The sequence below is a fragment of the Acartia tonsa genome, chromosome 3 (assembly GCF_053477335.1).
Source record: "Acartia tonsa isolate MP-2025a chromosome 3, ASM5347733v1, whole genome shotgun sequence".
Taxonomy (NCBI): Eukaryota; Metazoa; Arthropoda; class Copepoda; order Calanoida; family Acartiidae; genus Acartia; species Acartia tonsa.
The window spans coordinates 48,648,847-48,665,489 of NC_137262.1; the positions used below are offsets into that span (position 1 = coordinate 48,648,847).

Genomic DNA, 16,643 nt, shown 5'->3' on the forward strand with positions numbered 1-16,643 from the left:
CGAATTTTTGCGAGATTTTTATTGACAAGCAAAAACTAGGGCTCTCGAGAAGGTGGGTTTGTTGAATTCGACCTTCCGTTTTTAATTTTAGTTATAAAAGAAAAATTTAAAAAAAACTGTGGGGGTTATTTTATTCTAGGGGCGATTTTTCTTGGTAGGATAGTGGTGTACCCTCCCAAAATAGTTATATTAAATCTTTCCAGGACCTGAGAAGTTACATTATAAAGGAGAACCATATCGGTTCAGCGATAGCAAGATCCCATAATACAGACAGACACACACTTTGTTTGTTACTTTTATTAGATAAAATTAAGTATAGTCCGTTTCGTGGCAACGCACCTTAAGGGGCGATTCTTCGTATTTTTCACTGTAGCTTTTCTTCTATTTCTAGCCCCTGAGGGGGGCTCTAACCCTGCGTGGCCATTTGCCTAACCCTGGGGCAATCACCCAACCCAATATAATCTAACCTTTAAAAAAGCCATTTTAAAATACGACGAAACGCCCCTTAAGAGGCGTTGCCACGAAAAATTTATTAATTAATCACGCCAAATTAAGTTAGAATAAAATCGCACACGAGTTTAAAATTTTGATTCATATAAATCATAAGCATGATATTAATAAATTAAACCATCTAAAATTATCGAATATTATCACTAATTAATTTTCGAAATAAAAATTAGCGCAAAAATCCCTTACAGCTTCAATAGAATCATTTTAATCTAGACATTCAATCAGACAAAATAACCAACTAACAAAAAAATATTTATTACAGACGAAGTATAAAAAAAAAGTTGACAATAATTTCCCAAAGCATTTTAATCCTGAAAAAAATCAAGTATCTATATAAAAAACATTTTTAAAAACGCTGTTTCGCAACAAAATATGAGTGCTTTCTAACAAATAAAATGATCAAATTATTATTACGCCTTTTAATTAGTCCAATTGCTGATTGATCATCTAAAAGTAATATATTCATTGCAGCTTTCAAAATCGTGAGAATGACACCAAGACTCTGTTCCCACGGTCTTAACTTTGCGTTGCCAACACTAAATTGTTGATACCATTAAAAGCAACTAATATTTTAATATAAAATGTTGTAATTAAACCTATTTTATTCAATATTAATAATAAAAATTTTATTAATCAATGTCGAGAAAAAAATGAGTTGGCGATTTGTGAAATGGGTCAAGGATAAAAATGGGGAGGGTAAAAAAGCACGGACAATTTAATTGATAAGTTATTAATTGGCTTTCCATGATGACGGGTGTCAGCACGGAGATTAAGTTGGTTTCAGGTATTAAAGTAATTATATGCAAAGTGGCGAAACCATTTTGAGATAATATTGATAAACTGCCATAAATCTATCATTTTTATCAAATGTAATACGTACAAGATAGTATTGGTTCTAATTAGGTTATTGGTGTAATTGTTTCGAATTAATGTCCGTCCGGATGAAGATTATAATCTCACAACTCGCTTAATCCATATTGGTGATGGGGGGGGGGGGATGGGTTATTTTAGGAAGTTCTTGTTTTTTTAGGGTCATTTTAAAGGAAAGCTTAATCCTAATTACGATTTTCTCTAAAGATAATATTTTTTTTTCATCGTCATTGACAGTAATGCAATTTTGAATTCTTCATTAATTTGGGAAGTAAACAATTATGTATGAAATAACTTCTATTTTAATGTACAGAATCTAATGGAACGACTTACATATAAAGATGGTATGTGTTTAATTAATAAAAATATTAAATAACAATTATGAAAACATTATTTTAAGGTGGCTATACGTATTGCACACTGTGTCTAAACAACGGTGAAGATAAGTCTTTTTACAGGTAATCAATTTATTTTTTGTGTGTTAATAACAGCCAACTTCAATAAATAGATTTGTGAGAATTTGTATTTAATAATTAAATGTACAATTGTTTTCGTATGTTTAATATTAATCAATGCTCATAATAAAGTAGCAGGATGTTTGTATGTCTGTATGTCTGTCTGTACTGAATGATCTCGCTAACCGCTAAACCGATCGTTTTCTCTTGTTGTATCAGGGTAACTTCTCATAGGTCCAAGGATGGTTAAAATTATTTTGGGAGAGTACCACTAAACCCTCCGTAAGATAAATCACAAAAAAATGTAAATTTTTTTTTACGTAAAGACTAGAACGCAACATACAAATATTGCGTATTATTTAAAAGAAGAAAAACTTAAGTTCTACTAGAGGCCCCTAGTGTATATAATATTGTTCAAATCAAATAACTTAAACAGTAGACATTTTTCAGCGCATTTTGTAAAACAGATAGGCCTTCATTAAGATAAGATGTGCTACAAAAATAATTTTTTTGTCTGATATTAGATAAAATATTTAGCGCGTTATTTGTGATAGTTTGACATTAGCATAGTGTTTAATATATTTTCGCGCATTCAACATTTGTATAAAAATTTACACAAAGTCTTAATAGCTAGAGATCGGCCTGTAATTAGTTTTCTACGTATTTAAAATTTCATATTTATTAGAAAGGTTATAAACGTAGCTTTTTGAAATTATATAGGCTAAAGACATTGAGAAATATATATGTCTAATTTTACTTATTTGATGAAAGTAAATAATTTTTTTTAATGCCATCTCATTGTAATTTTGGCCCGAATGACCTCTAACACAACAATTTTCAATTAGTTGATGTTCTATTCTTATTAGTATTCTTTTTATATTACATGTAAAACAAACTTTTATTTTATTTTCAGTGGACATGTGTTGAAAGAGAAAAGTGGCAGAATCTTATGCCCGGTTCTGCGTAGGCATACTTGCCCTTTCTGTGGTCAATCTGGCGACAATGCCCACACTGAAAAGTAAGTTTATCAAGCAAAGCATCTCTATAATTGCGTCCAAATAGTTAGTATGTCCATTTAAAGCCACCTGTAATTAATCAACTTTAGACAGGAAAAAGGTATAGCCAACTAGCGAAATAATACTAAAATAATATTTGGGGACAGGTATAAAGGTCGCCAATCCTTATAATTGCCCCCCACCCCCCAACGACAGCTGAATATCATGTCTAGATTTTGTGATTTTTTAAAATTCGTTGTTGGTATAAGCTGATTTTTTAAATAGATTGATTTACACGGGATTTTAGATCTTGATGAAAATGCGTTGTTATACTACATTTGTCAGCGTTTGTTTTTCTTGCTTTGTTTGATAATCTTCGCTTATATGGATGTTGTCATCTTTGTCATTTATTATAAAAATAAGCTTAAAATGTTTTTTTTTTATTTTAATTTAAGAATTACATAGTTAATTTCGAATTAAAAATCTTCCATTGTAAGTTTTAAAAATCGTCCAATTTAGTATTGTCAAAGATTTCACTGAAAATGTTTGAACAGTAAGTTTGTCTTTTTTTGCTGTTATATATGTATAAGAGGCGCAGCTACTAACATTAAGAATTGTCTGTATGTTTGTCAAGATAGCAAAAGAATTGAAATTGTATTTTACACGATTTTTATATTAGTCACAAAGATCCTAAATATTTTTTTTTGCTTGATAGCAATAGGGAAAGGGCGTTTTTTTCTGTGACAGAAACCAAGGACTTACCCTTTTTCAAATGGCGCGGGGGGGTGTAATTAGGTATATTTTATCTTATTTTTTTCTGTATGATTTAGATACTGCCCCATACCACCCCACCTGAGGGAGAAGCGTGCGCCCCAGACCAAGATTTCTAAGTGGAACATCTCGGCTGTGCAGAGCAGATATGTAGAGGACCCTGCAGGGCAACACAAACCTGTCCTGATGCCACCGCCCATGATGAAGGGGGCTGCTACCCCGAGGATTCATAATAACAGCTATCTAAAGGTAAATAATAGTGTTCTTTAAAACATAATCAATTTCAAAATTTATTTATAAAAGGTTAAGCTTTCTATTTACTTCTATTAATGGATAACATAAACTTGAAATTTGTTACGTGTGGAACTTTGTACCTTTATAGCCAAGCAGAGCAACCAATACATTAAGATAAAATGTTGGAAGCGAAGCATTTTTACAGTATACGTTACGACAAATGACCGGTATTTAAAATGGTCTAGCTTCCCCCTGTAATGAAGTTGTAACCCTATTTTTTTTGTATGTGTGATCTTTATATACATGTATTATGGTGTTTGTTGCGGTCAATTAGATCAAACAACATTTTCCGACATTCAGCAGGCTATAAAAGAAGAAATTCAAAATGAAAACCCTTTATTTAATGTAAATTTTACGTCAGCCGAAAAATCACATATTTAAATTGAATTAAGCATAGGGTTTGTGTCGAGTTTTATCTTAAGCATAAAATTCTGCTTCCACAGACGAATTCCTAGCTCTCATACAATTCATTTGAGCCCAAAAAGTATGTATCAAGACCTAAAAATCTATGATTTTTCGGCTTAACCAAAATTCACTTAAAATACATAAGGGTCTAAATTTTTTCATTTTGAATATTTTCTTTCATAGCCTGCTAAATGTCGGAAAATGTTGTTTGATCTAAATGGCTGATACAAACACCATTATACATGTATATTAAGATCACACACACAAAAAATAGGGTTACAACTTCATTACAGGGGGGGCTAGACCATTTTAAAAACCGGTCATTTTTAGTAACGTATACTGTATATTAAAGTCCTAAAATCGTTAGTATTTCCTCTAATTGGATGTTGTATTGAAGCAATTGTGCTGCAAATTTATTTTGTTTCGCTTTTATGAATGTTGTAATCATTGATTGGTTCGTCTACAAAGATTTCATAAACAATAATTTTTAGACTGGTGAAACTCCGACTACTGGCAACAAGACCAATATTCAAGGACAATTTAGAATATTTGGGAGCCAGCAAACCATTCCTGTCAATAGGACTGTAGATGTTCCATCTCAATCTTTGATGAATGCCAAGCAGCAGTGGGCACCAACTCAGCTGACTGGTTACATGGGGCCTATGGCTAATGACCAGAAGCTGCGTTATTATCAGGTAATGGTTGTTAAAAGCGACTTCGACCCTTACTGTGGGGGGGGGGGATGCGTTGGAAAATGGTTTTAAAGCTACTGAAGGAGAATATTATAGTCCTGTCCTTCCAACAGATTATGACATACGATAGAATAACCAATGACAGGCCAGTAAACGCTGTAATTGACCAATGCAATGGTAAAATTTATGCTGGCCTCATGTTAGTTATTTTATCGTATGACGTCATAATCTGTTGAGGGACCTTAATCATCTTCTAAAAATTCTTAATTTAATTGGCTATTGGACAGTTCAAAGGTTTTTTTAGGCATTGTCATTCCAAATATATTTTGGTCTTAAAATTCAAAATGCCTGAAACTTAATATTTTAAAGGAGCTCTTTATCAATGGTTTTAAGGTCTCAATGTCCAAATTAAAAATATCCAACTTGTTTGATAATAGGGTTCGGCATCAGTCATTTGAAAGCAGCGGGTCTTAGGGCGTGGGCTGTAAAGCTATGAAATTCTAAATGAATATTTTCTAATTTTTAAGGCCATGAACAGCAACAGAGACCTGTACAACGAGCATCTGCAACATACTGGGCGTGTAGCAGTTACCCACGATGCTATCGACCAGCGACAACAATTCTACCATGAAGCAAGGAATGAACAGTATCAGCAGCAGCAAAGATGCCAGGAGAGGTCACATGGTCTCCAGATGATGGAGCGGCCATCTTGTGTCCCATGGAAGGGAAGCCAAAGTTCTATGACGCCTCCAGGTAAATTAATCAGATTTTGGCAATGCAGCTTCTCTGTAACTAAGGTATATCTGTATGTTATTTTGTACATGAATTTTATGGTCGTCCGAGAAACATCCAGACTTAACAAACTATTTATCGGTTTATTTAAATGGCTTGTCATACTTTGGACAATTTTTTCCTAGTTGTATGATAAAAATAAGTCAGTAAAGGGGATTTGTATTTTCCATCAAAATTAAATTTCATTCTAACAAATAATTTTTAATTTTAGATTCTCCGGATTCTCTAAGCCCAATGTCCTACAAAGAGGTGTCTCCGACCCGTCCATTCAGAAATGTAGAACAGCAGACTGCGCTCCTGTACAAGGACCGACACCCTGCTAGATATATATCTGGTGTTGACTATAGACAGACAAGGTAAAAACTTTTAGTTTTAAGAAGGGTTGGTTTGTTATTTGGTGGAATTTTGCCTAGAATGAAAGCGTAGAAATCAACACATGAAGTCATAACACGAATGGAATATCTTAAAAATTTCGACTGTTTTTACCAGTGTTGTGGAGCCGCCATATTTTGCCGGAGCTGGAGCCGTAATTTTCGTCAAAAAACGGCTCCGGCTCCGGACTAGATAAAAAAGAAAGATTTTTTAAAATTATAATTTGGTAACTCTGTTTTGTCATGTGCAAATGTCCCTTAAAAGTCAATAATAGACGTGGGGAAAAAATATGTCGAGTTTTTCTTGATTTTAGGCCGGAGCCGTCATCATCAAAGACGACACCCCGGAGCCGCACCAAAATCAAACGGCTCCGCAACGCTGGTTTCTACTCTTGAAGAGGAGCCTATGTTAAAGTAATGTGCAATGTTTAGGAATCTGACGGACGGTCAGAACTTCAGATTTGACGCAGAGCAGCTGACATTTATTGAGAAGCTGCAACAGCTAGATCAACTGCAGAGGAACCATGCCATGGATGAGGAGCAGAGGTTGAAGCGGGTCCTGATAGAGAACAGAGCCTTGGAGCAGGAGAGGATCATCATGGAGAATAGGATGGCGGAGTTTACCATCATTCAGAAGAAGGGCAACCTTGACAACGTTCAAAATTCAGGTAACAAAAGTTTATTTAGGTCAGAATAGGCATGTCAAATGAAATATATATCGTGTTTTAATTTATCTGAGAATCTGCTTAAATTTATTGAAATAAACTAATGACATAGTCGTAGCCTCAGTCTGAATGGAAAAATCTTTTTTTTTAAATTGTGGCAGCTTTAATAATGCTTATAAAAATGACGTCATACTGGACTGAAATTTGTATTGATTGACGTCATTTTTTACAGGCACTAAAAGCTGCTTCAATTTTAAAGTTGACTGAGTATTTTGCTTTTAAACAAGATGTTTTTGTGTATTTGATACTGGCCAGGGAAGGATTGAGGCTATTTTTCAAATTTTGTTCTGTTTAGGTGATCTGCTTCATGCCCTGAAACCTGAGAATAACCAGAACATCAATCTGGCCAAATTCTGGCATGTTAAACCATGAACAGTTCTATTTACCACACCTAAATTATTTAGTTCTCTTATATATATATTTTATTTTTTCATATATTATGTTCCTTAAATTATTTCATGTATTGTTAATTTAATACTGTTAAAAATTATCTTTTTATTTGTGATTGATTTTGGCAATTGAATTATTTTCGATTTGATTTTGAGTATATTGAAATTTATTGTGAAGCTGCTTTTTGAAAATTCTTTGTATTATTTATCCTGTGATGAGTTTGGTGTCTTATATAGATTTGGCTTGAAATAAAGTATTTTGAATATTATTTCTTCGATTTATGTTAATGTAGAACAGCTACTCTTCAAATAAAGTATTTTGAATATTATTTCTTCGATTTATGTTAATATAGAACAGCTACTCTATAACTTTAATTATCCTATCCGATAAAACTAAAGGATTAACTTGTCTCAATTCATGTTAATGGATTTTAGTGTCAAAGTTTTTGTCTCTTGATTTATCTCGCTCTGTACTGTTACTTGTCTTTTACAGTCAACTGTATTTCTTCAGGAATAATGTTTAGGTATTGTAGCTGCGCCGCTTAAGGAAAATTTAAATCCTTGAAAAATTAACAGTTGTCTACATTTATCTACATTCAGGGTCCGTTAATTATGTATTTTTAAAAGCGAAGCTCTTCTATAATTAGGGTCGGTTCGTACGTAACGGATACATTTTTGTTAATTTAGGCGTGTTAGAACTGTCCTATCGATTTCAAACTTTGCATGGTGATTCCTGTAGTAGTTAGGTTCGATTTAGGAAGCGTAGCAACTATATAATCGTTACCAGATTGTCCGTAAGTCCAGTTTAAACAAGTTAAATTTATACTTTTTTAACAATTTTTTATGTGATATAATCATCCGATTGGTCTGATTTTTGGTGTACTGATTCCTATTACAATAAGGTACAATATAAAGCGAAGCAAATGTCCTTAAACAGCATTCTGTATTTAAGAAGTTTTGCAACAAATTTACATATAATTTTGTCAAAACTTGTATATTTATCTTTTGTAAATTCAGTTTTGACACTCTACACGGGTTAATGTTTGTCTGTCATACCGTTTCAGTGCTTCGCTTTTATGGATTATGTCATCCTCAACCTTTTTGAAACTTTATTCCTGCTATAGTTTAGAAAGCGTAGCAACTCTAAAATAATCTTTACAAGAGAGTCCATTTTGACAATTTGAACCATTTTAAGAACAATTTTATATGAAATAATTATGTTATTTAATACCTATATTTGCGACAACTTTTATTTAATGAAATCTTCCAATTTTTAACATTTACAAAATCGGTGGCCCTCTCGGACGGGATTCGAACCTGGGTTAGCCAGATAAGAAGTCACACATTCTATACATAAGCTATATGCAACTTCAAAGATTGGAAGTAAAAATAGATAAGGTAGTAAAAATAGTATGATTCACGAAACCTCGAAGTTTTTTCTCACGAAACCTCCCAACTTTTGAATTTCGTGGTTTCGGTCGAAAAGTACATGGACAAAATTTCCCATATAAAAGATTTAAAATTTAGCAATGTTTCGTATAAATTAAGCTCAAACTGACCTAATATTAATTAAAACTATTTAAAACATTATATTTAATGTACATACACATACAGCATGACCCTCAAAAAAGTATTTTTAAGCATCTGCAGCCCTTATTTCTCAATGAATTATTAAAAAATGCATATGTCCTTGTTCTCCATAGTATTCCACGTAAGTAGATATAAAAATATTTTTTTTACCTCCATTAACACCGGAGATTTTTAGAGCTAAAGTTTTGAAAAAGTGACTGAGAAAAAGTATTTTTTTTTGTTTCTCTTATTTTTTGGATGGTTATATTATGTTTTTCTGGCAACTGAATAATGAGACACAAAGAAAAACAAGTTAATTAAATATTTCTTTTTTATTCCACCAAAAAATATAAATTTTTAATGGCAAAAAATACTACTGAATGAATTGATTATTTGCAAATTTTAGGTTATTTATTAACCCTTATTTATAGAAAAGGATTAATTATGACAGTTGCTCCGCCTACTTTTCTGACATCTCAATTATTTAATAGGGGGTAAATTAAGCTTTTTAGACTAAAAAATCATTATGTTTATTTTTATTTTCTTTATAACTTTTTTGTTATTAAAGTTAGGATTGTGAAACAAAAACAATTTTCCTGCAATATTCATAGAGATTTATTTGGTTTTTTAATCTTAAACAATTTTGCCTAATAAGTAAGTTTTTCAAAATATCATTAAACTAAAAAGACTCAAAAAATATGTGTAAAAAAATGCTTTTTACTCAAAAACTAAATTTTTTATTTCATTTTTGTATAAAGTTTCTGCTAGTAACAAAAATAAAAGGATTTCTAGCTTAATTTTGCTAAAAAAGTCGTTTCATGTTAAAAGTTACTTTTTCCTCAGTCACTTTTTCAAAACTTTAGCACTAAAAATCTCCGGTGTTAATGGAGGTAAAAAAAATATTTTTATATCTACTTACGTGGAATACTATAGAGAACAAGGACATATGCATTTTTTAATAATTAATTGAGAAATAAGGGCTGCAGATGCTTAAAAATACTTTTTTGAGGGTCATGCTGTATAATAATCCTAAAAACGATATTCTTTTAACAATTTACATCAAAATTAAGTTTTTGTAAAAAAAAACTATACTATTATTATAAATCCATCCCACTTCATATGTTCTTCCTTCCCTATTTCCTCCTTATGTCTCCCCCCACCTCCCAAAATGAAATTCACGAAACCTCCGTGATTTTTTTATAATGTCGTCTTTGTAAAAATTATTAGATTAATTTAAATTAAAACAAAAGAGTATTTAAATGTCGGCGGAACGTTTTTTTAGCTCTTATAACAATATTTTTAACAAAAATTTGGTGTAATTTAATATCGGCGTAATAGTGTTAGCTATTATAATAATTTCAATTTCTATCCCCTTAATATTCAGAGATTAATAGTCGGGGATTGGAAAATGGAAGAAAAAGATTAATAGTAGGGTAAAAGACAATGGAAGAAAAATATTAATATTCAAGGAAAGTTCAAGGAAAGAACAATGGAAGAAAAAGAAGGGTTGATTAATCCCCATTATTAATTTTGTTTTGGGTTGTAAAAACATGATCAATTTTTGTTTGATATTAATGCGGCTTTTGTGGCATAGGGGTACGTTGAAAGGCTAAGGTCGTGGTTATCCAAGATCGACTCCAGGTGGGGACATTAATTTAAAAAAAATTTTTATTTAACATAACAGACTGAAAAATATATTTAACATCTTATTATATCCAGTTTTCTATGAATATAAAAATGCACAATCATTTCAGATTAAAGCCAGTGTTATATAATAATAGTTAATAATACTATGCTTTAAATAACTATTATATTACTCGCCCTACCCTCAAAACATACAAACACACAGACAAATATCCTGTTACTTTATAAATTTTTGATTTTTATATCCGTTTAAACGGTCGCTGATGATTGAAAATTACGCAACCTACGAATTTCTTTCTCTCTCTCTCTCTTTCCTCCTATAACATTAAGTATCCCTCAAAGCTTATAGGTCGCCGGTTCAAAACCCCCCAAGTAACTTATCAAGAATTCCAGTTCTATTGCCCGCATGTATAATAAACTATTAAAGCTATCATCCATATAACAAAGTAACAGAATGTTTATTTGTATGTCTGTTTGTTTGTGACAAAGGATCTCGCTAACCCCTGAACCCATATGGTTCTCCTTTACAGGGAAGCTTATCATAGGTTGGGAAGGTTTCTAACTATTTTGGAAGAGGGTAACACCACCCACCCAAGAGAAATCGTTCTGGAAAAAAATTACCCCCCCCCCTCCACACAACAATATCTTTCTTTCTCTTTCTCTCTCTATACAGATAAAAATATTTTTTAAATACCCGAAGAGGTTTCGATCTTAGGTGCTTCAGACTGCTTGGATAAAATATTAACAATAAAATTTATCCACTGAGCTAAAGAGGAAAGCTTTAATGATCAGTTAATTTAAACAATTAGTATAAAGTATTCTTTAAAATATTTAGGGCCATGGAAGTCGGTTCGAGGCTTGGCAATAATTTTTTTTTAATTACCTTTTTAAATATATTAAGGGACTTCAAAATTAGTTTTATTTTATTAATTACTGATATTGTTTACAATGTCATAAAAAGAAATATTCTTTAGAATATTTAGGGCCAAGGAAGTCGGTTCGAGGCTTGGCAACATTTTTTTTTAAATTGCTTTTTTAAAGATTTTAAGTGACTTTTCAAAATAAGTTTTAGTTTTATTTTATTTATTTAATAAAAAATTAAATTTTTTTTAAAGGAAATAAAATATGTTTATTCTAACAACAATAATTGAACCACTGATCTTCGTACCCCATTCTCTCATATCATACCACTACGCTATGAAAGAATAGCTATAAGATGCAATACCAATAATGTATTATAAAAAAAGGAAACAATAATTTTCACTAATTTATCTAAACCTGGATGGTACATCCAGGCATTTCTAGTTTATATGATATTTGGAATAATCATTCCAAGAACAATATTAAAAGCGAAGCATGGAATATTCATTCTCAGAACAATATTCAAAGCGAAGCATCTCAATAATAAAAACCTAAAGTGTAAAAATGTCCTTTAACACTATCCTGTAAGAAATTTTCACACAATTTATGTTGATATTTCAAAATTTGAATTTTTTCTAAGTTCCTAGACTATACTGGCAAGTTATAATATTTGTTTGTCTTCCAGCATGATTTTAGAGTTTCGCTTTTATGGATGTTGTATGATTTGTAATTCTCTTTAAAAACCAAGTGAACGGGAAAAATTATGCAATTGTCAAAAAAGCTATAAAAATCCTGCTAAATATGTACACGGGGACTTTCTGGTAATGAATATAGTTTATATGCGTTCTAAATTGTACCTTACTGTCACAGAAATCATGGTGTCAGATCGGTCAATACGTGGCTTAACAACTTTGAATTTTGATAGGTTGGTTAATTACTTTGAGTGTCCAAACGTTTCATTCACCAATTGTATTCTTAAAAAGGGGTAATTTTGTTTCCAATCATTGTGGATATACATCAATTTATTGGCCGTTGTCTTATCCCTTTAGATCCCTGAGATAATGTCCATCTATAAGGAAGCAGAGAATGATATTGTATTGAATACTATAAGATTTCAAATATCCGTTTGAAAGAAATAAACGAAAATCCTAAAATAATATGCATAATAGAATATTTTAACACAGATTAGAATCAACTCGTTCATTCCACTTTACGGCTGTTTTGTATATTCTAGATAATGTAGCTTCGTCTTATGAATGTTGTCAACCTTGTTTGAATAAATGTGTATAGATCCTTGCAATTTTTATGAAAAAGCTACGTATGGATCTGTCACAAATTTTCAGTCAAGCTTAGTATTGGTCCGGGTGATCTTTAAAGAAGATTTGTCTACATAAACCTTCTCAAGAGATATGTATAATAAAAACCTCCCACACCTAATTGTACAATTAAAAGTTTCATCCACAAATGTCTTTGCAAAAAAAACCTTTGGTGATTTTTAGTTTGAAATGACATAACATTACAGAAGTCAGACATATTGAAGCTCTTTGCTTGTATTCCACAGAGATAGGGATAAATATTATGAGAAATAATTAGTAACTATACAAGTTATATATATTTTATCTCTAGCTAGTAGTAGGTGTCCCACAGATATAGGGATAAATATTATGAGAAATAATTAGTAACTATAGAAGTTAGATATATTATATCTCTAGCTAGTAGTAGGTGTCCCACAAGGATATGGATAAATATTATGAGAAATAATTAGTAACTATAGAAGTTAGATATATTATATCTCTAGCTAGTAGTAGGTGTCCCACAGAGATAGGGATAAATATTATGAGATATAATTAGTAACTATAGAAGTTAGATATATTATATTTCTAGCTAGTAGTAGGTGTCCCACAGAGATAGGGATAAATATTATGAGATATAATTAGTAACTATAGAAGTTAGATAAATTATATCTCTAGCTAGTAGTAGGTGTCCCACAGAGATAGGGATAAATATTATGAGATATAATTAGTAACTATAGAAGTTAGATAAATTATATCTCTAGCTAGTAGTAGGTGTCCCACAGAGATAGGGATAAATATTATGAGAAATAATTAGTAACTATACAAGTTAGATATATTATATTTCTAGCTAGTAGTAGGTGTCCCACAGAGATAGGGATAAATATTATGAGAAATAATTAGTAACTATAGAAGTTAGATATATTATATCTCTAGCTAGTAGGAGTTCCACAGGGATAGGGATAAATATTATTAGAAATAATTAGTAACTATAGAAGTTATGTATATTATATCTCTAGCTAGTAGGTGTCCCACAGAGATATGGATAAATATTATGAGAAATAATTAGTAACTATAGAAGTTAGATATATTATATCTCTAGCTAGTAGTAGGTATCCCACAGAGATAGGGATGAATATTATGAGAAATAATTATTAACTATAGAAGTTATATATGTATATTATATCTCTAGCTAGTAGTAGGTGTCCCACAGAGATAGGGATAAATATTATGAGAAATAATTATTAACTATAGAAGTTATATATGTATATTATATCTCTAGCTAGTAGTAGGTGTCCCACAAGGATATGGATAAATATTATGAGAAATAATTAGTAACTATAGAAGTTAGATATATTATATCTCTAGCTAGTAGTAGGTGTCCCACAGATATAGGGATAAATATTATGAGAAATAATTATTAACTATAGAAGTTATATATATTATATCTCTAGCTAGTAGTAGGTGTCCCACAAGGATATGGATAAATATTATGAGAAATAATTAGTAACTATAGAAGTTAGATAAATTATATCTCTAGCTAGTAGTAGGTGTCCCACAGAGATAGGGATAAATATTATGAGAAATAATTAGTAACTATACAAGTTAGATATATTATATCTCTAGCTAGTAGTAGGTGTCCCACAGATATAGGGATAAATATTATGAGAAATAATTAGTAACTATACAAGTTAGATATATTATATCTCTAGCTAGTAGTAGGTGTCCCAGAGAGATAGGGATAAATATTATGAGATATAATTAGTAACTATACAAGTTAGATATATTATATCTCTAGCTAGTAGTAGGTATTCCACAGGGATAGGGATAAATATTATGAGAAATAATTAGTAACTACAGAAGTTAGATGTATTATGTAATTTTTTTCTCGTATTCATTCGAATCCGGTGGACAAGAACCGGTTCTTATCCATACGAAAAAAACTATGTCTAGCATCGTATTATATCCAGCTTTCTACGAATATAGAAATGTACAATCATAAGATTAAAACTAGTTTTTTTAGCCCCGAGGTGCCGAAGGCACGGGCTTAAATAATTGTACATTTTATATCCGCGGAAAGCGGTTTATAATACGATGAAAGAAATAACTATTATTATATTGATTTTTAGAATAATTAACCCTAAACATATTTAGTGTCTAGTAGTTAAGGATCATTAAATGTTGTATTAATAAATTCCATATGTTCTATGACTTTTAATATAAAAGTGTTGGCCGTAAAATTCTATGTAATTATTTGTACAGTATATTTTTAGATATCAATTTGAAAATTTTACAGCCAAATACTTAGAGGCTAAAATGATGTAATTATGTTTGAAAAAAGTTTCATGATATCCATAAGAAATAACGGATCTTGGAAAGAAAACGACGTAGCAGGTTTCGTCGTATTTTCACAGCAGATTTTGATTATTTTAGGTTAGGTAAATGTTAATGATTGCCCGCAGGGTTAGAAAATTGGCCTTGCAGGCGCTAGAAATCGGAGAAAGGCTACTGTGAAAATACAAAGAAACCAGCTACTTCGTTTTCTTTCCAAAATCCATAATAACTCCTTGAAAAATATAAAATCTTCACCCCCCCCCCCCACCTGGGGTCTAATAAGAAGAAACAATAAACTTTATAATTCTTGATGAATTTTAGTTAGAGGCAAAAATTTCGTAGATGAGAGAGTTCAGGGGTTTATAAAACATGCAGTTTAAAGTAAAATAGCTGAAGTACAAATATTGCAAATAAGATTTAGAGTTTGCTTTAGTGAGTGTGTTAGATGGTGTCAAATTAATCATTGCAATATCAACAAGAACAAAGTTATACTATTATACCTAGCCAAGATAGAGAAAATCAGTGGCGTGCACAGTGATTTATTAGGGGGATGAAAAACTAGTAGGGGTTGAATAAAAGGAGAAAGTAGACATTCACAATTTCAAATTTAAGACGTTTTGAAACATCTTCCAACAGCACAACACTAAAAAGTAAATGAATCTTAAAAACTAAGAATTAAAGGCAGTTTGAACACGACGTCCCAAATGGCAGTTATTTTTGACAAATATTTGGCCTTATAATACGAAGTTTTTAGATTCAACTTTCCATCGTTTTTATGCCATACAAAGTCTTGTTTTTTAACAATAAAAAAGTTACTTCAAACAAATTTATTCAATTATTATATTGAAGCTACATACCTCACAAACAAACAAAAAGAATTAATTACTAATGATCGTGTACAGTTTAACATCAACTCTAATTCTACTTCTTTCTTCCCTGTGCATTTGGAGAAGCGAAGCTACTCGATGACGTACTATTCATTTCCGATCCGTAACTTTCTTGGTAGCTTTAATTGAATGTAAATTAAGATTCCCCTGACCAATATGCATCACAAATTAAACCCTTTGTTTGTCCCTTTTTAAAAGCGAAGCTACTTTTTAATTAACTATGTCTTTCCGTCAGTCCATAACGCTATGGGGAAATGTGATTTTCTCGGCTGCTATTTTAGACAGAAGGCTGAAACTTCCTTTTACCATACGCATCATTATAGAGCATAATAAATTTTATAAAACATTTATTATTGATTCAACAAATGCTCTTTAAATTTCATTATTAATGATATTTTTTACTTATGGATGTTGTCATCCTTGTTTAATTGCACAATGACAGTTTTTGTGTTTCATTGGAATTCTAGTACCCACATGGGATACTTCTAGACCCAACCTATGTGGGAGCCTTAACCTCTGGGTTGGGCTAACCTAAATTAAATATTCTTAATCTTAAAGAACAAGTTTTTTTGGCATAATGGTTATTTTGTGATAATTTAAAAAGATTGAAGTTTACTAGATCACTATAGATTGTGCAATATCCTAATAGATGTCCTCAAAAACTTTGCAAAAAGACTGCCCGACTATGTAAGTTGTAGAACATCAATGCTCGTTGGCCGGACAGCCAATAGCATTTTTACATCAATTTCGCTGTCTATCTCTATAAATAAGAGCGGAATAAATCACA

General features: G+C 31.3%; 1 protein-coding gene across 2 annotated transcripts; it reads left to right on the top strand.

The window, feature by feature from the left end:
* Positions 1 to 1,209: 1,209 nt before the first annotated feature.
* LOC145315286 (uncharacterized) lies at positions 1,210 to 7,538 on the top strand. Of its 2 annotated transcripts, XM_080155308.1 has the most exons (9): positions 1,210 to 1,294; positions 1,781 to 1,838; positions 2,749 to 2,853; positions 3,661 to 3,850; positions 4,792 to 4,995; positions 5,520 to 5,745; positions 5,996 to 6,140; positions 6,588 to 6,823; positions 7,176 to 7,538. In XM_080155308.1, the coding sequence occupies exons 1-9, from the start codon at positions 1,255 to 1,257 to the stop codon at positions 7,250 to 7,252; spliced, it is 1,281 nt and encodes a 426-aa protein (XP_080011434.1). In that variant the 5' UTR covers positions 1,210 to 1,254; the 3' UTR covers positions 7,253 to 7,538. The 2 variants fall into 2 exon arrangements, with proteins under 2 accessions (XP_080011434.1, XP_080011435.1); XM_080155309.1 differs by lacking the exons at positions 1,210 to 1,294; positions 1,781 to 1,838; positions 2,749 to 2,853 and adding an exon at positions 3,338 to 3,383.
* The last annotated feature ends 9,105 nt before the right edge of the window (positions 7,539 to 16,643 follow it).

Excerpts from the sequence above, each read along its gene's own strand:
- LOC145315286 (XM_080155308.1), top strand. The coding sequence starts at position 1,255 with ATGATGACGGGTGTCAGCACGGAGATTAAGTTGGTTTCAG. Across the intron at positions 1,295-1,780 it reads GGAGATTAAGTTGGTTTCAG|GTGGCTATACGTATTGCACA; the intron begins GTATTAAAGTAA and ends CATTATTTTAAG. Across the intron at positions 6,141-6,587 it reads GTTGACTATAGACAGACAAG|GAATCTGACGGACGGTCAGA; the intron begins GTAAAAACTTTT and ends TGCAATGTTTAG.